General features: G+C 51.5%; 11 protein-coding genes across 11 annotated transcripts; 5 read left to right on the top strand and 6 right to left on the bottom strand.

The window, feature by feature from the left end:
- Positions 1-335: 335 nt before the first annotated feature.
- On the bottom strand, positions 336-2,043 carry ASPSYDRAFT_56783 (putative MFS multidrug transporter; the record flags this gene model as incomplete). Its single annotated transcript, XM_040849273.1, has 3 exons — positions 336-954; positions 1,011-1,828; positions 1,876-2,043. The coding sequence occupies 3 exons, from the start codon at positions 2,041-2,043 to the stop codon at positions 336-338; spliced, it is 1,605 nt and encodes a 534-aa protein (XP_040705323.1).
- A 258-nt stretch (positions 2,044-2,301) lies between these two features.
- On the bottom strand, positions 2,302-3,914 carry ASPSYDRAFT_56784 (Zn(II)2Cys6 transcription factor; the record flags this gene model as incomplete). The annotated part of the gene is made up of 3 exons (XM_040849274.1): positions 2,302-2,998; positions 3,047-3,494; positions 3,545-3,914. 3 exons carry the CDS (start codon positions 3,912-3,914, stop codon positions 2,302-2,304), a joined length of 1,515 nt encoding a protein of 504 aa, XP_040705324.1.
- Positions 3,915-4,983: 1,069 nt separating this feature from the next.
- ASPSYDRAFT_199385 (uncharacterized protein) lies at positions 4,984-6,815 on the bottom strand. Its single transcript, XM_040843765.1, has 3 exons — positions 5,864-6,815; positions 5,351-5,807; positions 4,984-5,292 (listed from the first exon to the last, which is right to left on the bottom strand). The coding sequence occupies exons 1-3, from the start codon at positions 6,761-6,763 to the stop codon at positions 5,252-5,254; spliced, it is 1,398 nt and encodes a 465-aa protein (XP_040705325.1). The 5' UTR covers positions 6,764-6,815; the 3' UTR covers positions 4,984-5,251.
- A 462-nt stretch (positions 6,816-7,277) lies between these two features.
- ASPSYDRAFT_67308 (uncharacterized protein) lies at positions 7,278-8,589 on the top strand (the record flags this gene model as incomplete). The annotated part of the gene is made up of 4 exons (XM_040850396.1): positions 7,278-7,495; positions 7,555-7,597; positions 7,663-8,202; positions 8,266-8,589. 4 exons carry the CDS (start codon positions 7,278-7,280, stop codon positions 8,524-8,526), a joined length of 1,062 nt encoding a protein of 353 aa, XP_040705326.1. The 3' UTR covers positions 8,527-8,589.
- Positions 8,590-8,667: 78 nt separating this feature from the next.
- On the bottom strand, positions 8,668-10,153 carry ASPSYDRAFT_67309 (SDR family NAD(P)-dependent oxidoreductase). The gene is made up of 7 exons (XM_040850397.1): positions 9,974-10,153; positions 9,666-9,914; positions 9,374-9,592; positions 9,255-9,313; positions 9,137-9,186; positions 8,887-9,040; positions 8,668-8,817 (listed from the first exon to the last, which is right to left on the bottom strand). The coding sequence occupies exons 1-7, from the start codon at positions 10,017-10,019 to the stop codon at positions 8,788-8,790; spliced, it is 807 nt and encodes a 268-aa protein (XP_040705327.1). The 5' UTR covers positions 10,020-10,153; the 3' UTR covers positions 8,668-8,787.
- A 225-nt stretch (positions 10,154-10,378) lies between these two features.
- On the bottom strand, positions 10,379-11,664 carry ASPSYDRAFT_199386 (uncharacterized protein). Its single transcript, XM_040843766.1, has 3 exons — positions 11,119-11,664; positions 10,627-11,055; positions 10,379-10,533 (listed from the first exon to the last, which is right to left on the bottom strand). Exons 1-3 carry the CDS (start codon positions 11,629-11,631, stop codon positions 10,432-10,434), a joined length of 1,044 nt encoding a protein of 347 aa, XP_040705328.1. The 5' UTR covers positions 11,632-11,664; the 3' UTR covers positions 10,379-10,431.
- Positions 11,665-12,149: 485 nt separating this feature from the next.
- ASPSYDRAFT_88065 (aspartate/glutamate racemase family protein) lies at positions 12,150-12,848 on the top strand (the record flags this gene model as incomplete). The annotated part of the gene is made up of 1 exon (XM_040851955.1): positions 12,150-12,848. One exon carries the CDS (start codon positions 12,150-12,152, stop codon positions 12,846-12,848), a length of 699 nt encoding a protein of 232 aa, XP_040705329.1.
- Positions 12,849-13,236: 388 nt separating this feature from the next.
- On the top strand, positions 13,237-15,023 carry ASPSYDRAFT_1173314 (uncharacterized protein; the record flags this gene model as incomplete). The annotated part of the gene is made up of 5 exons (XM_040840276.1): positions 13,237-13,272; positions 13,335-13,885; positions 13,927-14,032; positions 14,100-14,398; positions 14,462-15,023. The coding sequence occupies 5 exons, from the start codon at positions 13,237-13,239 to the stop codon at positions 15,021-15,023; spliced, it is 1,554 nt and encodes a 517-aa protein (XP_040705330.1).
- Positions 15,024-15,294: 271 nt separating this feature from the next.
- Positions 15,295-17,741, bottom strand: ASPSYDRAFT_43437 (uncharacterized protein). The gene is made up of 3 exons (XM_040846649.1): positions 17,412-17,741; positions 15,782-17,356; positions 15,295-15,697 (listed from the first exon to the last, which is right to left on the bottom strand). The coding sequence occupies exons 1-3, from the start codon at positions 17,725-17,727 to the stop codon at positions 15,483-15,485; spliced, it is 2,106 nt and encodes a 701-aa protein (XP_040705331.1). The 5' UTR covers positions 17,728-17,741; the 3' UTR covers positions 15,295-15,482.
- Positions 17,742-18,318: 577 nt separating this feature from the next.
- On the top strand, positions 18,319-20,475 carry ASPSYDRAFT_30011 (DUF3405 domain-containing protein; the record flags this gene model as incomplete). The annotated part of the gene is made up of 3 exons (XM_040844718.1): positions 18,319-18,566; positions 18,595-19,479; positions 19,545-20,475. The coding sequence occupies 3 exons, from the start codon at positions 18,319-18,321 to the stop codon at positions 20,473-20,475; spliced, it is 2,064 nt and encodes a 687-aa protein (XP_040705332.1).
- A 1,757-nt stretch (positions 20,476-22,232) lies between these two features.
- ASPSYDRAFT_119011 (multicopper oxidase family protein) lies at positions 22,233-23,645 on the top strand (the record flags this gene model as incomplete). Its single annotated transcript, XM_040840395.1, has 2 exons — positions 22,233-22,376; positions 22,461-23,645. Coding segments are annotated over 2 exons (1,329 nt in total), but the record flags the coding sequence as incomplete, so codon positions are not given.
- Between the last annotated feature and the right edge of the window lie 1,837 nt (positions 23,646-25,482).

Raw genomic sequence — 25,482 nt, forward strand, 5'->3', positions numbered from 1 at the left:
TTGGCAACTTAAATACCCGATTCTCCACCGAGAAAATACTTAAGGAGGTTCTGTACCCCGGATTTCTTTCCCCTGTAGGGACAAGTCCACGTTCTCCTCCTCCGCCCCTGCATAGAATGATATACTAACGGCTGAGATCCCGATCCCGATCCGATCACGGGATGGACTACTGACAAGGGTGAATCCTTTCCCTGAATATAATACAATACGGTTTCTCGTTCGTGGCCCATGCTGAAGGTGTTCACTGTTAGACACAGATTTAAGGCGTGGGTATGTGAGTTGAATTATGTACGAGATTGATATCGTCTAGTCTATCAGATACGGTATTTACAGCATCAAGGCTCAGCCGCAGCCGCAGCCTCTTTACGGTCCACTGTATGGCCATGATCACCACCACGACGACGCCCACCAGACGCAGCCAACGCCTCCCGCTCCTCAATCGTCAATTCACTCTTCGCCTCCTTCACCCTCACAAACAAGACCACAATAATCAACCCCACAATCGCCAACGCCGCCTGATACCAAAAGACCACCTTGTAGCTCTTCCACGCTCCCAACCCCGCCGTCTCCGCATGCGCGATATCCGCAAAACCCAGCATAACCGCAATGCCCATATGCAGGGTACAATTGATCAGCGCGCCCGCGAGACCCTGCCGCGCCTTGGGCATGTTCGTCGTGATGAAGATATTCGCCAGGTTGAAGCTGATGTCGATGCCGACGGTGCCGCACACCATTGCAGGGAATACAAAGGCCCAGTAGTTCCCGCCGAGCGGGACGACGGCGAAGAGTATCGCTGATCCGATATACCCCAGGCACGAGATTATGAGCAGGATTGTGCCGGAGATGAGGTGGAAGATGAGCCCGCCCACGCAGGAGAGGATGAGCCCGCCGGCGGCCATGGGGACTGTCCACGCGACCATTTGGAAGGGGGTTGCGCCCATGAATTCGGCCATGCTAGGCTGGTCAGCATGTGGTATTGACGGATAATGAGGGGGTAAGGTAAGGCTTACTAGAGAACGGCGTAGAGGAGGTAGACGCCTAAGCTGCCGTACAGGAAGAGCAGGGCGATGGCGAGCGGTGTCATGTATTTGACGCGGAACATATCGCCGGGGAGGAGTGGGTTCTTGACGACCCAGCCTTCGACGTATGTCAAGATGGCGATGCATAGAACGCCGAGGATTAAGCAGATGGGGATATACGGGGTGCGCCATTTCTCAGGCGCGTAGGAACTGTAGGCGATGGCGAAGACGAATAGAACCGATCCAGCCACGGAGAGAGCACAACCGGGCCAGTCCATGGTAGACCCGTTCCCTCTCGTCTCCTTGTAATCGCGCGGAACGTAAAAGATGGAAGAGAGCGTAGTGATAGCGGAAAGAATCGCGCCGATGAAGAAATACCATCTCCAAGTGAGATACTGACTGCAAAGGCCAGAGAAGAAGATCCCGACGAAGAATCCCATCGCCGCGCACGCGCCATAGAGACTAAACACAAAGTTCTTCCGCGGGCCGGGTCGATATGTCTTGCCCAAGATCATGACACCGGAAGGCAGAAACGCGGCGAGACCGAGGCCTTGCAGGGCTCGGCAGATAATCAGCATGAGCCATGACTGCGATACGCCGCATAGAATCGACGAGATGGTCAACCACCCTGCCCCGCTAATATAGATCGCGTATCCACCAAACATGTCTGTCAATCGCCCGAAGATGAGGAGCGTCGAGGTCACGGCGAGCGATAACGAGGTCGACGGCCATATCGTGGCGTCAGGAGGGAAGTCGAGTTCGTCGATCAGCGTCGGCAGGAGGACGTTGGAACCTGAGATGTAGTATTCCTAGATAAATTAGCTCCGAAGACTAAACAAAGCTGCGCGCAACCTACCGCGAGAATCTGCGACATCACAATCGAGAAGCAGAATGCGATTTCCGGCCAGGCGCCAGAGAACGACGCAGGCCTCTCCCGTCCAAGGCGTTCGAGCGAGATCTGGTCGAAGCTATCGCCATTTCCCCTGGATGGTGGAGCATCATGCTCCGTTTCCTTCAACGTCATCGTCCGAGGGATTCCGGTAACTGTGTGCAATATTCCATGCTATTGCAGGCAAACACAAGGCCGGACTCCCGATGAGCGTCGACCGTATAAATAGGCCGCGATGGCGAATGTGGTGGTGAAAGGTTTTTCATTTGTAAGAATCTCTGCAGAACTTCTCGATGGGGGAGTTGAGCGGAGAACTGGAAGCATCAGGAGTCCCAAGGCTGAGTGGGGAAAGTCTTCTGTTTTAGGAAGCTCGTGGGAGTGGGGCGGACCGGTCTATATGAGCAGCCAATCGTGGCTGAGACGCCCCATGTCGAAGATCCAGTGATTGGTTGCGGTTAGAAGATTCTGGTCTGTGCTCCGCCAATAGTCTTGCAATATCTTGGCGGCGTTGGTGACGTTTAAACACTTGGTGTCCTGCCAGAACCTTCCCAGCGCCTGAGTCAGGATGTCTCGCTGTGCTGGCTCTCGGCACTCCAGCCCAGCCACGATAATCGGCCATAGTGTGCATTTGAACAGGTCGGACCCCTGCTGCAGCGAGTCGATGACCTCGAGCAGCTCCGCGACGACGCCGCCTTGGTCCGTCTGCACCGCCTGCAGTGCGTCGAGAACGCGTCGTCCGTAGACCATCGCACCGAGTTTGTATGCCTGCGCGAGTTTGCACAGGTCGTCCATATCCCGTCTTGCAGATTCTACGGGCAGTGGCAGCGCCGAGGCCCACAGGTAGCAGTCGAATCCTATGACGGCGTCAAGGACCGAGGTGATCTCGTCCAGCCCTGCCTGATCTGAGCTATTCTCGCTGCAGAAAATGTCTCGCTGCAGGGAGAAGAACTGAACAGCGGTCAGGATGTACTCCGGACAGCCGAGGAATGACTCCTCCACAGAATCCTGCAGCAGGCTGGCGGACTCGTCGATCGAAGTAGACCCGGAGAGAAGAGCTGGTCGCACGAAAGTTGCCCCAAGGGCTTCGATACTATACAGCATTAGCAAATTCAATTTATCTGGAGATGGCGGGTCATACAGATGGGTTTGCTTAATTATGAATTTCCGTATTCTCTCAACAGTCCGGCCCGGATCATGAGCTGGCGTCAGCGCCATCAAGGTCTTTGCACCTTCAAGGTGGTAATTCCACCGGTCACAGCCTGACTCAAGTAGATCCAGGAACACCAATAGGAAGACACTAGCGACTGTAGAATCCCGATTGGGGGTCCCAGCATTCACGGACCGTGCCAGCCCTTGAATGGCACGGAACTTGAAACGAAGGGCCTCCCGGTCCACATCCACCGGGACCGCCGGGATACCTGAGCCATCGGTGGAAAATGGCTGCTCAAAATTTGCCCGGTGTCGTGCAGCCAGTGCAAGAACAGCATCAAGGAGGACCGAGTCATTCAGAGCCAGAGGTATCAAACTCCGAAATGGGTTATTCTCACTGTCGTAGACGATGAAGAGCCGGCATATGCGGTCATTATCTGCAGGTTGTCAGATCCATCACACAATCACCAAAAAGGCAGTTGCATACAGTAGTCCAGATAGTATCGAGATGTCGCATCTACAACAGAAAGTGTCGCATCGCTTATCGGGAGCGGTAGCGATGATCCGGTGGATGTGGGAACCAGGCTCGTCTGTCCATTTGGATGTTGTGGCAGGTCAGACGGCAAAGGACGCATCTCAATCGCACCAACAGGCGATGATGAAACAGATGCGTTCTCATATGATCGACCTTTCATGGTTCCACGTATAGCAACGCCCTGTACCCAACGGACGGGCCTTTTGTCGAGACATTGCAGGCCCGCCTTCTGGCATTTCAGGCAGGGGGTTCGGGTACGGTCGCATTGGATATGCCGCCGACGACACGTGTAGCATGGTTCTTTCAATGGAACAGCGCTCATTTCACCGTCAAGCAGGCATTATTGATGGAATAATCGTCGTTGTCTGGTTGCTCAATGCAAGCAGTTCGGTTCTCGCTTCATACAGACGCATTTGTCAGCTGCGCTAGCCGTTTGTGGATTACTGCCTGAGGCCAACATGCTGTCTTTGTCGCACTTCAATCCATTCAATTAAATTGAATATACTAAAAGTGAATCAGTAAATTACTAGGCTTGTATTGCCTAGCTCATAGATGGGTGTTTGTTGTGGTGTTTAGGGGCATTTGGTATTCAATCTTCATACTCAGACTTTATATATATCTGCCTTGAATGATGAATCTTATTCACAACTACAACTTCGCAAGTCATTGCAAGAATATACGCCAATTGGTTTAATATGGAAGGTTTGTTATACTTCCTGTGCTTTAACCAAGGCACCTTCAGACCTTCCTACTGACCGTGAGAACTATCTACATTGACCCGTATTAATTATTCACACAGCAGTCGGAGAGGTAATAAGTGTGAACACTGCTCATGAGCTGTCCCTTTTTAAAGTTATATAAATCCCTGCTGTCTGGATGTTTCCTGATTTACTTTCGTATCTTCCTTGGTACCTGAATTTCCTGGTACCTGCAATCCATCATGAGAGCCACAGCTATCGTCCGAGACCGCAACACAAAGCATGGAGCCATGCCGGTTGACTTCAGGATCACTGCGATGTCTTCAGACGATCTGGAAGAATGGCACCGCGAAGTCCGCCAAATTACTGACTCGGTTTCGGAACACTTAGTTGCCAAATATAGCGACAAAGACTACGAGAAAAAGCACCTCGAGTTTGAATACGACCGTCAGAGCTTCCAGGTTGAGCAGTCTCATGACAATGAAGATCTCGAACATCTTAAGGGACAAGTGTGGTTCACCCCAATTTCGCCAATGGACGCCGGGTTTCCACCTTGTCGCCGTCGTTGCTGCGCTAGCCCGGATGAAACCAAAGAGAGGCAGCGGATATTGATTATAATACTGGCTGTTTTCTTTGTCTCATGGCCCTGCTGCTACTTCTTTCGGGTGCTGGTATTGATACTCGTCCATACATGGGGTTTCCCACTCTGGCGGACCTGCTGGCGAACCCAGCAACTGAAATCGGGAGCCTTAACAGCGTCAAATGAACAATATCGAACTTTATCAACAGAAAAGATACAGAGGAATTGAAAATGCCATCTCACTTCTCCAAATTGCCAGTAGTTTCAGAAAAGAATATCGCTCTCCCATCCAGCATGTCGAAACCTGCCACTCGCGATCTGTACTAATGTAGCAAATCGGGATGTGAGAAAAAGACAAAAATCAACAAAGGATATACAAGATTAGGAAGAGTTTGAGTTATCAGCGCACGAGAAAACGGACCCTTGACAGAGGTGTCAGTGACGGCTAGAGGAGGAAGAAGATAAGGGCCACTCTCGTACCAATTGTTCCATTATGGTATGCGGTGTTGATTTGAAGTACCACTCCATATGTCGAGCCCACCAGAAATAAAAGGCCAACGCCAATCATACCCCAGTGAAGTGAATAGAGGACTATGCGCCACCAGCTGCCTCGACAGTAATGGCGGTGATCATGGAGCCAGAGCCACCCGGGGAGGATCATGGCTAGTGGCGCAAAGCAGACTCCACCAGTGAGCGAAATGATATAGTTGAATATGGGGATAACTTCTGCAAAGATGAAGGCAAGGATTGTGACCGAAGCCACCGCCGCGAGCCAAGTGACCCAATGGACAACGGTGTTTTTCTGCAGATGGTCCGAGTTTCGCAAGACGCGCACGAAGATGTATTTGGCGGAAACATGGCAGAAGATAGTTCCACTCGCGACGAGCCCGGGGAGGGCAACTCCGTACGCAACCATTTTGACTGTCTGTCCTGCACTCTAAGAAGAATGGGTCAGTCAGCGCAGCAATAAGGAATATATAGGACCACGCTTACCCCTAGCGATGGGTTTGCGAGCCACTGTCCACACCATCGATAGATCACTGTAGTGAAGGCCAGATATGATGTAGTGACGATTGTCATGCACAGATACAGGGCCTTTTTATAGTCCTCGGGCCGACGCATCTCACTGATGACCGGCAGAAACGCACTGGTCCCGGCAGAAGAATAGAATATTGTGCTCGCAGCCACCATCCCCTCCGCAAACGACGGATAGGCTATGGCATGGAATCCCAAATCAAAATCGCCCGTCTGAGGCGCCGCTGCCGGTCGTGGCTGTTGGGTGACCCCAATAACCACGATCAGAACAGCCGCGTAGATTGACACAAACCCAACATAGGTAATCCATCCCACCTGGTGAAGCTTTCGTAGGGAAGCTGAGAGACCGATGATCACGGCTGCAAGTAAATTCCACCATACCGTGCACGCGGCATGGCGAGACAGCGCGTTGAAGCCAGTAGATAGCCCGACAATCCCGGCAGACGTACTGAGAAGAAACGCCACAATAAACAGGACTCCAGCAATCTCCTTGGTTAGCCATCCTCCCACTACACCCGCCATATCTGCGACGGAATGACAGCCGGGGTGTCTGGCGCGGAAGTCTCCAAAGATTATGAAGCAGTAGGTGTTGAACAGGCCAAATCCAACTATACCCAGGGCCCCGCCAACTGCTCCAAGTTGGTCCATAGTTGTTGGTAGCGACAGGACGCCCACGGCAATCATGACCTTCAGGAACATGACACTTGCTCTGAACCATCCGACGGTGCGAAATGCAACGCCATCTTGCGTATCTCGGAAGACCTCTCGATCGTCGTTAGTCTCTAGCTTCTGGGGTACCGCTTCACAGTCATGTGTCGCATGAGGCTGAACTGGCTCATTGGTCTTTTGGGTGGTCATCTTGATGCTTTTCTTCTTCTTTTCTGTGTATCAAGGGTCAATTCAGCCTGGCATAGGCTAGGCACCTGAATTATAAATGAGCAACAGTATTAGACTCTGGGTCGTCTTCTCCATGTTCATATCGTATCCAAGAAGATTGGTAGTTGACCCGTTTAGAGATAAGGCAGTGCTTTACAAGTCGTCGACCCACCAACCAGATTCTGGAATTGTTGCTATCTTCTCCAAGGGCTGGCTTCCCCGCAGAACAAAAAGCTAATTACACGGTGGGAACGCATGGGATTGGAGGCTAGAAACTCCATGGACGGGTCTTTTCCAGATTGAGCATCTTCGGCGTCGGTGCGTGCACTGCACCATATTACCGACAAGATGGCTCCTATCAGCGTGAGATAGGCACCGTGCGCCGTCGGATCGGATCGAACCAAGCACAGCAAAATCCGCGCCCTTTCTGATGTAAGTCCCTCTATCTACGATCAAACCTGCAGTTTGGATTGGAAGAATATAGGCTATCGCCAGAATGTTCTCGTCCATCCGCGCCAGCGCCAGCGCCGCAGAGCAATCAGAAACACCGCACTTGTTCACCATCGAGCAATGCATCGAAGAAAACATCCCTCTTTCCGCAGGGTACCGTGATTTCGAAGGCTACAAGGGCAAATATCCGGACCCGAAGTGGCCAGGAAATGCAAAGCTTTGCGTCAACATTGTCCTCAATTTCGAGGAAGGGGGGGAGTACAGGTATGTAACACGCAACGGCAATATATGGGACTGACGCTGATACTGACATTCCAATGCAGCGTCCTGAACGGGGATCTCCGTAGCGAAACGGATCTACAAGAGGTTTGCTTGTTTCTAGTCTGGCCACTGCTCTGTCTGTATCCATCCTGACATGAATGCCTCGATAGATGATGGGCCGCCCAATCAGGCTTGGAGCACGCGATATCCAGATGGAAACGCAGTACGAGTACGGGACCCGCGCTGGAGTCTGGAGGATCGCGCGTCTTCTCGAAGCGAAGAATATCAAAGCCACAGTGTACGCCGTTGGCCAGTCGATCCTGAAGGCGCCCGACGCAGCCAAGTACCTCGCTGCGTGCGGACACGAGATATCATCGCATGGATACCGGTGGATCGACTACCACCCCGTTCCGCTGGCAGTGGAGAAGGAACATATCGAGAAGTGCATTTCCGCCATCAAAACGATATCGGGCAAAGCACCGCGCGGCTGGTACGTCGGCAGGCCATCGCTCTCCAGCAGGGGGTTGGTATGCCATGTTTTCAAGGAGCAGGGGCTGGAATTGCTTTACCAATGTGACTCTTATGCCGACGAAATGCCTTACTGGACGGCGCATCCTATAGAGGCTGGGAAGGGGCTGCTGACTATTCCTTACACGTACGATGTCAATGACAACAAGTTCTGTACGAACCCCGGGTTCGTGAATCCCAAGGTACGACGCTGATGTCAAATCTCTGTTGACTGGCTCTAACTGTTTCTCTTACTTCCCTCCCAGGACTGGCTTGATTACTGCAAAGCCGCATTCGATGTGATGTACCAGGAAGGGTGTGATGGCGAGCCCAAGATGATGACAATCGGTCTACATAGTCGGATAATAGGAAAGCCTGCTCGCTTCATGGCTCTCCGTGAGCTCCTTGAGTATATACAGGGGCACGAGGGGGTCTGGTTTGCAACGCGCGAGGAGATCGCGAGGCACTGGCAGGCGACGCATCCGTTTGACAAGTCCAAATTGAATCGAAGAGCGCACTTTATCTAGAGATGCCACCTGTATTTTCTTTACTGTGTATAGTCTTCGCAACAAGGTTGGTTCTACCTCGGGCTGTAAGGTCTACATCCAAGTATCTGTACAACTGCTTCAACAACAGCATATAAACGGCATTCCAAGGTTTCCCTCGGAGTCGACGTCCTTAATCTTATATTTTGGCTAGCTTCAGGTAGACTTTCGTAAATAAATGACAGCATGATCGTATTTATATTCAAGGACAAGTACGGCGAGTATTCTTCATACGCACTCTACTCAATTGATCGTATAGCCACCATCCACCACCTAGAACATCATGATAAGTCAACGTCACTCCTTCTAAAGAAGAACTAATCGCGGTGAGCATATACATACCAAGGAAGCACCTTGCACAAATGTTGCCTTGCTACTGCATAAGAAAAGGCAGGCATCGGCGATTTCTTCAGGCTTCCCCATCCGGTTCATCGGCGCAATCGCCACCGCAGGCGCGAAAAGCTCCTGCTGCTCAGGCCCCTGCACCATTGGTGTCCTGAAAGGATATTGTCAAGATGTTTAGTAGTGACTTCATGTCAGACAATATGGGTTCTGCTAGTAGCAGGTCGGGTAGCGGCTTTGATGTACGTACTGCACAAGTCCTGGGCAAACACAATTTATCCGAATATTATCTTTGGAATACTATAGCATAATCACGGCGTATTAGACCATACCCTAGTGGGAAAAGAAGTGGCGCACAAGCAACTTACGTCAATAGCATCGCTCCGGGTGAGCGAAATGACCGCCGCTTTGCTGGCACAGTAGGCCGCTGCACCAGTCAGTTAACTTGGCTTTGCACTCTGCGCAGTCGTGAGGAGGAAGTATATACCGGCGTGAGACCTTGATACTATGCCGAGCTGGCTGGCAATATGGACAATGGCTCCTCTATTTCCTGGTCGTCGATCGTGGGTATGGAGAGGCTCCTGGGTCAGCATCTGGGTCAGTTGCGCCCGGCTGCACAGCCAGAGCCCACGGTAGTTGACGCTATTGATCGAGTCAAACTCCTCCACTTCAAACTCGGTCGAGCGTTTGGGAGGTCCTTGGATTCCTGTGTGCCAACTCACAAAATCAGCCCATTTTGCTCGCTTTCCTGGCCATGATGCGGATAGGTATAGGTATACCAGCGGAATTAACAGCGTAGTCGATTCGTCCCCAGCGTCGCACGACAGCTTGGACTACCTTTGCGACTGACCCTTCATTGCTCACATCTCCCGTGATGACTTCCACCTCTACTTGGTCTTTACTTCCCTCTCTTTGTTTCTCCTCGATAAGGGCTCGGGTCTGCACAAGCCCGGCGGTGGACCGGTCACAAATTGCGATTCTGGTGCATCCCTCCGTTGCAAAGGCCACTGCTGTGGCACGGCCGATTCCTGCTCGGTGTTAGAAAGGCAATGCCTTCATTATGGGGGTCGGAAAGTGTCTAGCGCACCAGATGCGGCGCCTGTAATTAGGGCTACGCCAGGAAAGAGTGTCATTTTGGAAGAGATCCAGGTGTTGAGGGTAGGATATCGAAGCGGTAGTCCACAATTGCTCGCACTTCAGAACGCGAGCGGCCCGCTACAAGGTTTGAGAGCAACCCTGCTGCTGGAAAAGACCGCCCAGATCGGCGATCGGAAGTTGGACGTTGGAGAAGATAGGAGGTTGCGAGGGGGTCGGAAGTGGCTGCTTTCTCCGCATCGTCTGCCTATCAGTTCCTATCTGACCTCGGGGACTCACTATCAGGGCCTCTTGCGCTCTCTATCCGAGGTAAGCCATGTGGTATACGAACCATGTTGATTGTCTTGACTGTCTTGTTTTGTTACTATCAGTGCCAGTTGAAGCTAGGTTGGTTACACTCAACGCATTTATTCATCTATGGGTCACTATGTAGATATTCAAGTATCACTGCTATTTCCTTCTTATTGTGTCAAGTAAAGGCTCCACGATACCCGTCTGTGAAGTGATCAGGCCGTATGTCTCGATGCGACGATGGGCGCCAAAGTTGAACATCTTAATCGCTTATAGATTAGCAAGCAGAATCTCAAACCAAGTGCGGCGCTGTTAGATGGGCTAAATGAGATCTGAACATTTCACTAGACTCACCGTCTCCTTCCCCCCCTTGCAATCATCCAGGTCAATCTGAGCCACTACCAACTCGTCGCCAGTCCCTTTCGCCTGCACAATCGTACGCCCCCGAGGCGACACGATGCTGCTGCCTCCAATAAGCGCATACTTGCCGTCGTCCAGGCCCGCGCGAGCCGCGGAGATGGAAAAACATGAATTCATATAACTATTTGCTTCCATGACCAGCCGGTGGTGGTGGTAAGCATCTGCCTCCATCTCCTCCGGTGTCAATGTCAAGGTCGAGGTCGAGGTCTGGCCGTTTGCTCTCGTTTGTCCATACAGATCAGGGGCGTACGCAGGGGTGTTATATCCACACAGGACAACCTCCACGCCCTGAAGACCGTAAACGCGCCAGGCTTCGGGCCAGCGACGGTCGTTGCAGATAAGCATGCCGGCAATGGGGTCGTCCTTGTTAACTGTATCGTCTTCTTTTTCATCTTCCCTGTAATATGCCTTTCCACCACGCTTCACTTTGTCAGGGACAAGGCCCGGGATACGAAAGGCCTTGAACCCCAGGTTCCCCGGGCTGAAATACCGCTTTTCAAGCTGGTTGATGGCGTGCGGATCGGCGAAGGGCTCGACGGTCCCTGGAAGGTGGACCTTGCGATACTTACTGAGGATTCTATCCAACGAGCCAGAGTAATAGATACAGGTGTTATACCCCCTGCCATCAGCACAGCGTTCGGCGTACCCCACGTACAGATCGACCTTGCCGGATTTGGCTCGATCGAAGAGTGGTTTGGCCGCGCTGCTGACGGTGATGTCTTCATCGCCCTCGAAAAAGGCATCTAGATCTTCAGGCGAGTGGATGAGATGGCGCGGGAAGAAGGTCGTGAATGTGGTTTCGGGGTAGACGACCAGTTGGACGTTTTGGGCGATGGCTTCGTCGAGGAGCTGGATCATACGCTGCAGCGTCTCTGGTCGAGATGATGTGCGATGCACAGCACCGATCTGTGCAGCAGCGACTTTTATACAGCGTGGCATGTTCGTCGATGTGAGTTGATGCAATGGTTGTTGATGTTTCACTGTAGGCGAAGGGTGCTGTATTTTTCGGACACATTAGTAGGGACAACGCTCGGGGTTCGCAATGTCTTGTACTATGCTGTAACACGTGTGCTCCTAATTTTAACCATAATACAAGACCCTTGCACAGAACTACCGATCTTTGTCGGAGGTCCCCGTCGCTCAGGCCTCGGATATGTCGGGACTTGGAGGCTGCTCCATGCAGTCGGATCGGACGCGGGGATTTGGCCTCGTAGGCTTGCCCATGCTCTACTTATCAGTCCATGATATGCGGGGGTAATTCTTTCTGATTCCAGGTAATGCTACCGGGTCATCCAAACCGCTTCGTCACAAATATTATCCCGAATTACAGTGACACTACTGAGGCAGGTAGGGCCATGGATCCGTCTCATCCGCTCCACAACAGCGAAACAGCTGCTCAAGATGCCAACAAAGCTTCAGTACGTATATTAATATGCAATCCCAACTCCACCGCAGCCATGACGGAGAACTGTGTACGCTTGGTGCAGCCAACGCTGCCCCGGGATGCGGAGGTGATAGGCTTCACCGTGTCTAGCCAGACTGCTCCCACCGCAGTAGAGGGCTTCTCAGACGCAGTAATATCTGCAGCAGAGGCAGCGCGCCAGGTCTTAGCTTTACGAGGCCAGTACGATGCAGTTCTTGTGGCGTGCTACAGCGACCACGCGTTGATCAAGGTCCTCCGCGAAGAACTGGACACGCCAGTCGTTGGGATCATGGAGGCCAGCCTATTCGTTGCGCGCACATTGGGTGGGCGCTTTGGAATTCTGGGGACGTGTGCACAGTCGAAGGTTTCGTTGGGAGATGCGGTCCGTCAGTATGGGTTTGCGGGATACTGTGCTGGAGTGGCGAGCTGTGGCTTGGGTGTTCTGGAGCTGAAAACGAGGCCAGAAGAGGAGGTTATTCAGACGACGTGCGATGTGGCAAGAGATTTGGTAGCCAGGGGTGCGGATACACTGACGCTGGGATGTGCTGGTATGATCAAGCTGCAACCCGCAATCCAGAGCGCTGTGGGCGAGGATGTACAAGTCATTGACGGGGTCGTTGCGGGTGTACATCATCTCATTGGGATAGTCAGGATGGGCTGCAAGACAGCGAAGTCTGGGTTGTACAGGAGTGCGGGCATGAGACGAGAGGCCCGAGGCCAATTATTCTTCTGAAAACGCCTGCTTTGCTACAGTGGATGTGACATTCATCAGTGGGATTATATTCAATTCTCTGTATTCTGAACACTGTAGTCATAACTTGAGTTTCTACCTTACTCTCCTAAGATATGGCAGTCGAGATGTAGGCACCATACGTTCCCTATCTCCGACATTCCGTCTCTGCGTAGCGGAATAAAGCAAGATCGGATCGGAGCATGCGGAGTAATAAAGCGTCTTATCTGGTGGCTTGCCCTACATCCGGCGTACAGCTGAAATGCATTGGAATTGGCCCATAGCAGCGCCAGTGGGACATGCACTCCACCCGCTCCATATTTATTGACGAATATTTCCCCCCTTCTTCGTCCTGGGGACAGAAATCATTATTCGCTGCCTGTCATCCACCATGGAGTTTGATATGATTGTGAGGAATGGCATCATAGTAAGTATCCCAACACCGCCAACAGCGGCATGAGATGCGGCCCGCTAACTCGCCCTATACAGGCCAATGCCAACGATGTTGTTTTTGGCCAGGAGATAGGAGTCAAAGATGGACTGATTGCCTGCATTGGAAGCAATCTGCCTTCGTCGCCCTCCACCACGATAATCGACGCCAAAGGTGGCTACATTACGCCTGGGGGGGTTGACTCCCATGTGCACCTCGAACAACCAGACTTAAGGCAAGACAGCGACACCTGGGAGACAGGGACACGCAGTGCTGTCTGTGGCGGTACCACGACAGTGCTTGCGTTTGCGGTCCAGCAGAAGACTGACAAGAGTATCGTACCCCTCGTGCAAGATTATTCCACCCTAGCCAGGGGTAACGCTGCCTGTGACTACGGGTTTCACATCATTCTGTCAAATCCGACCAAGCACGTCCTGGACACCGAACTTCCAGCAATNGTCAAGGCGTTGGGGATTACGAGTGTCAAGCTTTATATGACTTACGACGCTATGAAGGTAGACGACCGCGGCATTCTGGATGTCCTGATTGCCACTCGAAGGCTGGGCGTCACGACGATGATTCATGCGGAAAATCACGATATGGTTTCACTGTAAGCTCCTCGTCTACGGTAAATGATATAATCTCTTCCAGTGGTCTGACAGAGCGAAGTATAACTGAGACGTTGGAACGGGACGGGCAGACCGATCCCTACTTCCACGCCGTTTCCCGGCCGAAGATAGCTGAGGATGAAGCGTCCGTGCGTGATATACATAGAATACTGATAACTGGTCATATAAAGAGGGCTGACACATTGCGAACCACAGTATCGCGCCATTGCACTTTCAGAACTCATGGATACCCCTATCCTATTAGTTCATGTATCGAGCGAGACCACTGCATCCCACATCCGCCGCGCCCAGTCCCGATTGCTCCCAGTCTACGGTGAAACATGTCCCCAGTATCTATACCTCCTGTCGGAGAACTTACGGGGCGAGGAGTTCCAAGGCGCCAAGTGCGTCTGCTCGCCCCCTGTCCGGGAAAGCCCCGAAGACTTGCGGGCTATGTGGACGGCCATTTCCAATGGCACGTTCACGACGTACTCCTCCGATCACTGCGCAACGAAGTAAGTGAGCATTTACGCTAGAGTGAGCACATCACCGGTCCGTCTCTCTAATCCGTGGTGCAGATTTAATGCCTCTGGGGGAAAACGCCTCGGGCTGGTCAACGGCATTCCGAAATTCAGCAAGATCCCAAACGGTCTGCCAGGGCTGGAGACGCGTCAGCCGCTGCTATTCAAGGGTGTCCTGGATGGTAAAATCAGCATCCAGGACTTTGTCCGAGTCAGCTGCACAAATCCTGCCCAGCTCTACGGTCTTCCCACTAAGGGCGTTATTTTCCCCGGCAAGGACGCCGATTTGTGTATCTGGTACGCCAAGGGCGAAATGCAGCCGCTCCAACTCACGAATGCTATGCTGCACCATGCCATAGACTATAGCCCCTTTGAAGGCATGACGTTTTATAACTGGCCGCGGTATACAATCCTGCGAGGCAAAGTCGTTTGGGATCGAGATAATGGTGGTTATGTAGGGAAGAGGGGCGATGGGAATTACCTGAAACGGGAGTCTAGCATGCTTCCCGGTCCAAGAAATGTTTTTGTTAACGAGTGGAAGCCCCCGGCCGAAGTGTTCGAGCAGTCAACGAGGGCCAGCAAATTTTCATCTTGCCTGGATTGCAGTATCCAACTCTAGCAGTGGATAGTGGATCTCAGCTGGCGCTGTTGTTGCGAATGTGCACTCGCAAGGCTACCATGGCTCCAATAAGCAGGCAATGTATTGCGAAGTTATAATTATTCAGTAGGTCGTTGTAAACTTTGTAGTCTGATCGCCCACAATGCTTGAGGGCAACTCTTTGACTGTCCTTGATAGACCTCCTAGCTTCTAATACATGTCTAGTGGGCTACGTGCCACAACATCAAGCTGTATTTTCCTTTTGTCCTACGCAGTTCATGGAGACTGGTCAGTTGACAACATACTCTGTTAGCAGCTCATCTAGATACAGCGATTAGGATATATTGATAATAGGAGGTAGTTACACGGCGTCCCCAATGTCGCGATTGTAATAGGCAGAACAAACATATTTCGATCAAGGTAGAGGAATGTCCTGATCCAATCACAGCCATAGTACCACGTACCGTTGTAATACGCCCATTAGGGAACACGGATCCCGCTATTCAGAAGCGTCCGGTCAAGCCTAAGCAGCCCCAAGCTCATCAACTGACTGCCGGCCTTCCCTCCGCCAATCCGCAAGGCCCACCTCCAACGGTGGACAAGGCGGTTAAGGATGTTCATCTCGTCCGGTGATACCGAGGTGATGAGCAGTCTCATCATGAACGCTGATGCAATGGCGAAGTAACTTCGAGCGACTATATGAGTTAGCCTGTACACATTGTAGAGGAGTAAGGGTAAAAAAAAAAAAAAAAAGAAAAAGAAAAAAAAAAGGAACCTACATTTATGCCAAAACGCATTCCAGCTCCCAGGCGGCGCTTGTTCCAAGACCTCCACAATCTCCTCGCAGCATTCTATGGCCTTGAGTCGGACCGCTTGACGGTTGCTGTCTACAACCCCCTCGGTCCCGTTCCAATTCTCCAGAGCCCGCATTATAGCCCTGTATAGAAGCATCTTAACGGTTGAATAGGCTAGATTGAGAGAGATATTTCCATCGATCGGGGTTCGGAATTCCGAGTTAGCTTGCGGAGTCGTATAGAAGCGACCAAATGAATCCTTCCAGGAGTGTAGTCGAGATTGCAGAGGTTCCGCTAAGCTGGATGCACGTGCAAAGTCGTACGCCGTAGCCTTTGAGGCCTTGATGGTGAAGTACGAAGCGTGTATGTCAGAGAGGATTGTGGTGAGCCAAACGAGGTGGGAGAAATGGCCAAAGGCAGACGAAGCATCGCCATCACCGGGTCGAGGGTTCTGGTCGTGCGGACGAGAAGAAATTCCCGCTGCATCCGAGGCGAAATCGGCGACCGACAATGCGAGTACGTCAAAGTCTTCATCCTTGATATGGCTGGCTATTCCCGACGTCAAAAGTGTCCACTTATCCAACACATATGTGGCCCACCACAAGCGGCGCCTTAGTCTTTTCTCCCATGGGGGAATGCCCCTCCAGGTTGAGCAATCGGTGGACAAACCGAGTGATTGTGCGAGAGACACTGTCCACGCTACCAGGCTTAATTGGAATGGGGACCACTGGACGAACTGATCCACGTTGTCCCGTTGCAAGAGGAGGAGGCATGCTTGCAGCGTTGACAGATGTGGCGTATGTATCTCATGCGTGATGACCGTCCATGCCATGCGGTACAGACTTTGTGTTGACAGCGGAACAACATCCAGCATTGTAGACAGATAATCATCGTAAATCATAAACGGCACCGCAGAGGCGTACAGAGCTGCCCTTAGAGCGAGCGGCAAAGACGATACAGCTGTTGTGAGCTCGCCCGCTGGTGACACCATCTGAGAGCGAGACAACACTGGGAAGTATGGGTATATGTGCTTGAAGTACAGCAGGACTAGCCGCATCCCGACCTCGTCGCTGATCTGATCAAGGTCTTCGCGCACTTTATCAAGCACGGTGGCATCCAGCCGTGGTTCATAGTGATCATACAGGCTGTGCTCGCCTACCATGAAAACAATTGGGCGATTTGTATCGAGTCCCTGCTCGCCCGCATCGTCGGCACTTCTACTGCTTCTATCCCGGTGCATTTGGCGGAATGCAATGTTCCCTGCATGCGCAGCCAGCGCGGGGTGCCGCAGAAGATATGGATCCGCCTCGCCTGTGTCCCCCAGGAGAAAGACCGTCGCAGTCGGTTGCCGATCGAGCGATTTTTCCGGATACTGGTGCTCAGCGTCCCGCGTCGGACAGTCCCTGGTCGGGTGGGTGCGGTGCTGGGAGTCGGCATCATCGGGCGGCGACTCTGATATCAACCGGTGATTGTCAAGATTAGGTACGATGCCCAGCACGGGAGACGCAGTGGATTGCGAATGCCCCGGGACGGCGCGCGAGAGAACCCGGGGTTGATCTGCTGCCACGAGTTAGATTGAAGATGGAAAGCAACGCCATGGAACAAACCTACTTACGACCGTATAGTTGGGTATCCGATTCCGGATCGCTCACCTCGGTCTGCCTTCTCTTCCGGGGACGCTCGGTGAAGACGCACTCCTTTCCCCTCGACCTGCATGTGGTACAAGGAGGAGCCGAGCGGATAATGCAGGCCGTTTTCCGGCGACGACAGAAGTCGCACGAGCGCGGGTTTCGCGGCCTCTGTCTAGAGACTTCTGGGGGCTGGCTGGGTGGTCGAAGGGGTCCGCATGCATCGAGGGCAGGAAGCGAGAGGTTTTGGTCCAGATCAAAGAAGCGGTAGAAATCAAAGAAGTCCGCGTCGGGGGATTGCATTTCGAAGGGCAGACATGCAGGGATGAGGGGAGGGGAAGTTGGAGAAGGAGGACGATTTACGTTCAGGCTAGTATAAAGTAGTAAGACTATACCGTCGTAGGATTAATGAGAAAGCCCGCCAAGACAAGTATCTCCAACAGCTTTGGTGGTATCCAAGCCTCCATATTGACAACGTTCTACCAGAAGTGGAATGCAGCGGAATGGTTATTGCAATGTCTACAATGTTAACAAGGGGCAGGTGGTGTCCGAGCTTAACCGACGCTCTTGGACCGCTCGTGTGTATGTTTGTAGAAGGGCTCGACGGTTTAAGAAACAGTGCATGGCACCGCGATGATTTCATTGGAATTATCATGTTGTTTTAAGTTGCATTCCTGATCCACAGCTCGTTATTACTGGGGACGGACGTTTTCAACCATAAAGTGTGGCGTTTTGGCCGAACAGGGACCTGTACCAGGAATGTTGGGAAAGACCACTTCCAAATAGGGAATTTGGCCCATCTCTCTATATTAGACTGCATCCAGTCGTATAATATACAGAATGAAAATCGCCCGTCTTAGGACTGACTTACGAACTTCGCTGACTCGCTTCAAAATGTTTATTCTGGTTCGGAGGCCCTGGCTGCGCCGGCTGGGTTATCTTACCTGCGCGATCACAGTTACCACATATCTAACAGTCTACCTTGAGGAAGAACCGCTTTGCGCGACTTATACCTCTGATCGCCCAGGAATCCTTAAGCCGGGTCAGCTCCAACAGGTTGTTGGTGTTGCTCCTGTGGTGGACGAAGTAGAATATAAAGGCCCCGTTGAGGCAGATGAGATGGGCATGGCCCATGACATAAGGTTTGTGACCATGCTGAATGTCTTGCAGATGTCTCGATATAAAGACCATACTGAATTTCCCGTTTATTGTCAGAAACAAACAATTCTATCTTGGTGGGACCTTAACCCTAACCAATAGCGAATCGGTCAGCGCCTCGCACCCTGTCCCATATATCTACGACCCGTACCCAGCGTATAACACTCGGAAGTGGAAGAAAGAATTTCGTGGGAAGTTTCAGCCGTGTCTAGGCCCCAGCGGCCGTCCGCTCGACCGCAGGTCTGCAGAAGATATGATCCAGGTCTACAGGGGCCAGCAGGACGGGTTCCCAGCACCGGCATTCGGATCGTATGAAGCATTAGGCTTGGACGCAGAGGTTTGCACTGATCGTTACTCTCGGTTTGGGGCATACGGGTATGACGAAGATAGCGAGGACGAGATGCCTGGCTTCACACGCCCTTCGCCAGTGCTGTGGTGGGAGGTTGATTGGAGCAGGCTACAGTCTCTGTGCCTCGAAAGAAATGCCAACAGGTACAAGTCAATTGACACCGCGAACCCTTCATCTCAGAGTCCACTTGCCCTCGGTCTCCCTCAGGCTCCCAATGAACCTGGAGAGACAGAACCTGCGGGTACCTCGAACGTGAAGCAGTTTTATCCTCGGTCAGCAGTGCTGATTCGGGCATGGGGCGGGCTGGATTGGACGCCAAACCATCGGGAGTATCTCCGGTCGTTGATAATGGAGCTCTCTTTGCATTCTGGGGGCGAGTATGAAATTTACCTTCTAATTCATGTCAAAGATGACGAGGTGCCAATTTACTCCAATGCCGACTCTATAAATCGGCTCAGGAATCACATTCCCAAGGAGTTTCGGAATATGGCGCTGTTCTTCAACAAGAAACTACTGGAAGCTTGGTATCCTAAGATAAAAGAACACAGGTATATCAGCCCCTTCACGTTGAGTCACTGTCATAAAGCTGTTCTTACTGACACGAGGCTCGCAGTCCTAAGCTGCAACATCACCAACCTCTGCAAATATTCTCACAGCTCTACCCCCATTTCGACTACTATTGGCAGCTTGAATTGGATAGTCGTCTCACAGGACATAGCTACCACTTTGTGGACCGTGCGGTCTCATTCGCGAGGCAGCAACCGCGTAAATATCTCTGGGAGCGAAACGCCTACTTCTACACACCAGGAGTCCACGGCAATTGGAGCCAATTCACCCAAATGGTGCATGAAAGTCTCTCAGGCAAGTCAAACAGCACGATCTGGGGCCCAGTAGCCGGCACAGGGATCAGGCCTCTCCGGCCCGACCCCCCAGTCCCCGACCCTGAAAACGACAGCTACACCTGGGGAGTCGGCGAAGAAGCGGACTTCATCACCTTCCTGCCTATTTTCAATCCAAAGGATACGCAATGGACGTTTCCCAACGAAATCTGGAACTTTAAATACGGCGTCGAGACCCCGCGCCGCGCAGCAGTCATTACAATGGGGCGGTACTCCAAACGTCTACTAGACCTGATCCATGACTCACAGGCAACGGAGGGCCTGGGTCTTGCGTCGGAGATGACGGGTGCCTCGTGGGCGCTGTTTCATGGCCTCAAGGCTGTGTATGTCCCTCATCCCATTTACGCGGATGGCCACTGGACGCCGCAGGAACTGGGCCGCATTTATAACCCTGGTCCGCCGGAGAATATCAATGGTGGTCCTGATAGTATTTGGAACTTTGACCATCTATTTGACCACATCACCTACCGGCTCTCGTACATGTTTACGACGCATACCGCGGAGGATTTGTACAGGCGATGGTTGGGTTACGGGAGTCAGCTGGATAAGGTTGGTGAAATGGTGAGATTGCTTTCGCTATTTTCCTCCTCTTGGTCTGTTTATGTGACCTTCCTGGGCATGGACGCTAATATATTAGTCTTCTGAGGATCGCTTTGGCCGGCATTGCTTTCCGTCTATGTTCCTTCATACTATCAAAAACACAGCACAAGAGATGGGACCGGAGAGGCCAGTTCCATGATCGATTGGGCTGGATATCTTATTGACGTTTGCGTCAATTTAATTTTTCTTGGCCTTATGAATAATGAGAATTACCGGCGAACCTGTGTCAAGGCCAAGCATTGCTGGTCGGGTGAGACAGCCGGCCAATAGCACAAGGGCATCTCCCGCACGTGACTCGCCACACGGGGTTGCCGGCCGCTGATCTCCAGAGCTTTCAATTCAACACAGTTCAGCGTACAGCAATAGTTTGATGACGAGTATTCCTACAGAATATTTTGTCGCTAGTACTCTTATTCACGACCTGTTTATTATCTTGATGCTTTCCACAATTACATATCTATGTCGGGTGGCCCGAGGTTGAACTATCTCCAAAACATACCACTTGTCCACAGACTGGGAGTCTTCGATATATACAGAAATAAAAACGAAGTACCATGTCTGTGGAATAAAACCACTTTTCTGTCAAGAATGTAATGCACTCTAAAATTCAAGAGGGTAGCTAACTTATTCTTCTTGACAAACTTAGCGCTGGACAAAAGCAAAAATCCAAGCAGCAGACTAGATTAGTTAGTGAACTACTTACTCCTATTGTGTTAGATCACCGCCTGCATGATAAGTTAGGGGCATTGCCGATCCCTATGTTATGACCATTAGACCCTGCTTTTCCGAAATGAACCCCTGGGGAAATTCCAAGATGCGCACTTGGACATTCTTCAAATAACGCTATTCCCCAGCGTCACTTTACAAAACTCTTGGCTTCGACAGATTTACCAGCTGACATGTGTGCTTGAGAAGCGACAATGGATTTTTAAGAGTCATTACGTGTTTCTGGGTTGAACGACGCAGTGACGCTGATGGTTCGACTTGACTGGCTATAGTTAGCTGCCTAGCGAATAGCTAGGTACGGCGTATTCTGCATTTCTATGTTCCGGTGGGCTTATCGGCTAATCCACGATGTTGACTATGCTATATCCTGGTGATACTACGGCAGGTCCTACAGCAGCTGATGAAAACCAGCATGCTTCATAGCTGCTTCTGTCTTACAAATATGCAAATACGAGATTATCCAGCTCCGTATACCACTTCAGCTACTGACAAATGGCTCACGCAGCACACATATTGAATGCGCAAACTGGATTGTCTGCTGTGTCCCTGCTCATTCTTCCAACTTGGCAGATTCCCACATATCATCATCCTTGCATTCTTCGCACAGACATAGCTTTGCCAGACATGACAGTTCATAATAAACAGTATACTCTAGAGGGTAGTATAAAAGGCTGGTATCTGCATCCATGGCCCTCAGTAAACAGTTTACTACCCGATCCCTGTTGGCGCCTTGAACAATGCAACGCAACTACAACGTGTTGCTTCTATCGGCCCTCGGGCTTTTGGCTCAATTCCTCCTGGTTGCCACTCATCCCATCGTCGATTCAATCGTCGACCCCATTCTGGACACCACCGACCACATTGGCGATACTATTCTTAATAGCATCGATACCATCCGCAATCCCACTGTCGATCCCATCGACTCTGCTCCATGTGCGAGTATCGAGGACGGTGCGTGCGAGGAAAAGTACATCCATAGATCGCCCCGGCTGGAGTACTTCATCCAGGAGCTCCCAATCCCTCCCATCGCTGAACCAAGGAACCCAAATCATCCTTCAAGAGATTTAGAGTCGGATGGCGATGACGAAACTTTCTACGACATAAATCTAGACAACATTAAACACAGTTTCCATCCTCATCTCCCAGCCACATACATGTACGGCTTCAACGGCATCCATCCTGGCCCAACCATCGAAGCTGAGGTCAACAAGCCCGTCAACGTCGACTGGCACAGTCGTCTCTCCAAGGTTCACCCACTGGGATATGCAATCGACCCTACCTTATCTGACGGCGAAATTGGCGAGCTGCCAGCCGTCCGGAATACCATCCATAATCACGGTGCACACGTCCACAACACGTCGGATGGACTCCCCAATGATTGGATTACCCCCGGCAACACTCTGCACTACCGCTATCCAAACCATGCGGCAGCGACGGGTTGGTATCACGACCATACCCACGGTATCACACGACTTAATGTCTACGCCGGCCTTGCGGGCTTCTATGTTATCCGAACGCCCGGGGTGGACGAGGAGCTCGGCCTCCCTACCGGGGAATACGAGATCCCACTCATCATCCAGGACAAATTCTTCAACGAGGATGGCTCTCTCTATTACCCGACAACAGGCCACGGCAATAACCCGATCTGGGTGTCCGACATGGAAGCCGATACCCCCGTGGTGAATGGCAAGGTGGCTCCGTATCTTGAAGTCGAGCCGCGGAAATACCGATTCCGCCTCCTCAACGGCGCCAATTACCGTGAATGGAGCTTCTACTTCCGGGAGGACGACCTCTACTTCACGCAGGTCGGAGGCGACGGCGGGTTCCTCCCCGAACCTGTCGTCGTCCGCGAGGTACCCCTGGCCGGCGCTGAGCGCGCGGACGTGGTAGTGGATTTCTCAGGCTATGAGGGCCGAAGCGTTATCCTCCGAAACAGTGCGCCCCCGAGTGAGTCGGACGCGGTCCACCTGCCTGTGCTGATGCGTTTCGACGTGCTCGGCCATGCTAAATCCCAGGACGAGACCTCTATCGCCCCTCAGCTCCCATTCACTCCCATCCCGCCGTGCATCCATAAATACCGTACCATGACTCTCAGCGAAGAAAACGAGGTCTATCTTATGAACCATCGGCCTTTCCATGCCCCAATAGTTACGCGTCCCAAGGTCAACACCACTGAGATCTGGCGGATCATCAACCTCACGAACGAGACCCACCCGATCCATGTCCATTTAGGCGAGTTTAAGCTCCTCAAGCGGTGCGCCTTCGACACGGAAAGGTGGGTCGAAGATGGTGAACCCGACGATATCGAGCCCTATATTGAGGGACCGTGTGGGGATGGCCATGGGGTTCTCCCCGGCGAGACTGGGCACAAGGATGTATTCCGACATTTTGCGCATACCGTGACCATCATCAAGATGCCATTCAATGATTATGCGGGGACTTATGTCATGCACTGTCATAAACTCGAGCATGAGGACAATGACATGATGAACCCATGGGAGTCTGTAGAGGATGAAGGGATGAACCTGTGGGAGTCTGAGGAGGATGACGATCCGGTGTGTATTGACTACGTGGAGGACTTCTAGAGGTACACAGGATAGGATCAATAATTAATGGAGCCCCCTCGAGTTCGATGTTGACACTCCCTGTTTACATTCGGACTAGCATAGTAATTAACTACTGGGCCGAATATCTATAAAGAATGTAGATCAGGGTCCCGGGAATGCATTGCGGTATATGAAAGCTGGAGTGCGGGGGGCGGAGCAATTGCACATTCCAGGCTGCTTTGTTGATCTTCCTGTCCCTGACGGATTCTTTTCGCTGGCGCCGCAATGCTGTAAGAGGGCAAAAAAGGGATATCTCTTGACAAAATCGGGTTCTTAAATGGTCTTGCCAACCGGGTCATACAGTCCGCCAAGTGCATCGAAAGGCCTCATCAGTTAAAAGACTTCTAATGCAAGGGTTCGAAAGTCCTTCAACATCATCAAACCGAGTACTAGATGAGTTTCTGAAGGGTTGGGAGTTGGATATGTGGACGCTGAACCATGTCGTATAGAAAGCTATGGTGAGTCACGTGCCGGAGATACCGTTGCCCTATTGGCCGGCTGTCTCACCCGACAGGATATCTGCAATGCTAGCTTATAGCAAGGGAAAACTCCGATCTCCGCGCTGCCCTTGAGAATGACAGGCGGGGCAAGTGTCGTGGTAGATGCCAGATGACTTCTACAACGTGCATAACAATTCAAGAAGCAAGGGATCAAATTTCATTGAGAAACGAGCAGTTACAGGCAGATGGTTGGGGGGTAAGCCCTTCTATACCCTTCCATCTTCGGAGGTGCAAAAACGTGCTCCACCAAGGCACTCTGATTGGGTTTAAGCTTTGGCTGTTTTATTGATATTTTAGAGTTGGCAGTGCTTGGAATTTTGGGTGCTCGATCGGATCGACCGGTGGTTGCAGGATTCGACAGTATACAAGTTACTAGGTCGGAACACTCAGCGCTTCCCTCATATTTGTGGATGAAAAGACGGGACGAACAGGGATGCTGAGAGCTACGGACACTCAGACTCGCCCTCTTCCCCTTGGACCCGTTATTGTTGACTTAACATGTGCAAGGATAATTTAATGAATCAGTTATGGTCCCCACCGCTATGTACCAACTGGCCGTATCTTAGGCTTGAACTCGTAGTCTAGCAACGGAAGATTGACTACAGCCCTCGAACCTAGCAGAAACGCTAAACTACTACCTAAGCGTTAATTGTGCGAGATCACAATGTCCATGGCCATGAAGCCTTGAACATGACGCACAACGCCTGTGGAAAACTAAATGTCTGGGAAAAGAACTTAACCTACCCGCTGGAGCAGCAATGGCATTCACACTGATTCCGGCTGAGAGATCTAAGAACCGGAGTCTGGTTACGAACTGATACATACCCTTCAACAGCCAGCAAACCGTAATTCTTTAATACGATACTTTTGTTAACTACTTATGAGAATGAATTGGCCGAGCGGGCGCTGACTATGGCGAGCTCGACGTTGGGGCAGAATATATAACTGAACCATAGCAGTCTTCCATTGAATGCAAAGTACACTCGCTTCTAGATTAAACAAGCACTCTCTACAGGCTACTAAACACAGGATTTATTCTGTGACGAATCAGAATACTGATTCTTTATGAGTGTACTTTCATGTCTACTGGTTTGCCTACTAGAAACTACCTTTTTCTGTAGGCATCACATCCTCTTTTGACTGTTTCAATTCCGTCATACATTTTCCTTCAGCATGTTCCTTCAGCTCTTAAGACTATATAACACAAATGGTCCTCTTTA

This window comes from Aspergillus sydowii, assembly GCF_001890705.1.
Source record: "Aspergillus sydowii CBS 593.65 unplaced genomic scaffold ASPSYscaffold_3, whole genome shotgun sequence".
Classification (NCBI taxonomy): domain Eukaryota; kingdom Fungi; phylum Ascomycota; class Eurotiomycetes; order Eurotiales; family Aspergillaceae; genus Aspergillus; species Aspergillus sydowii.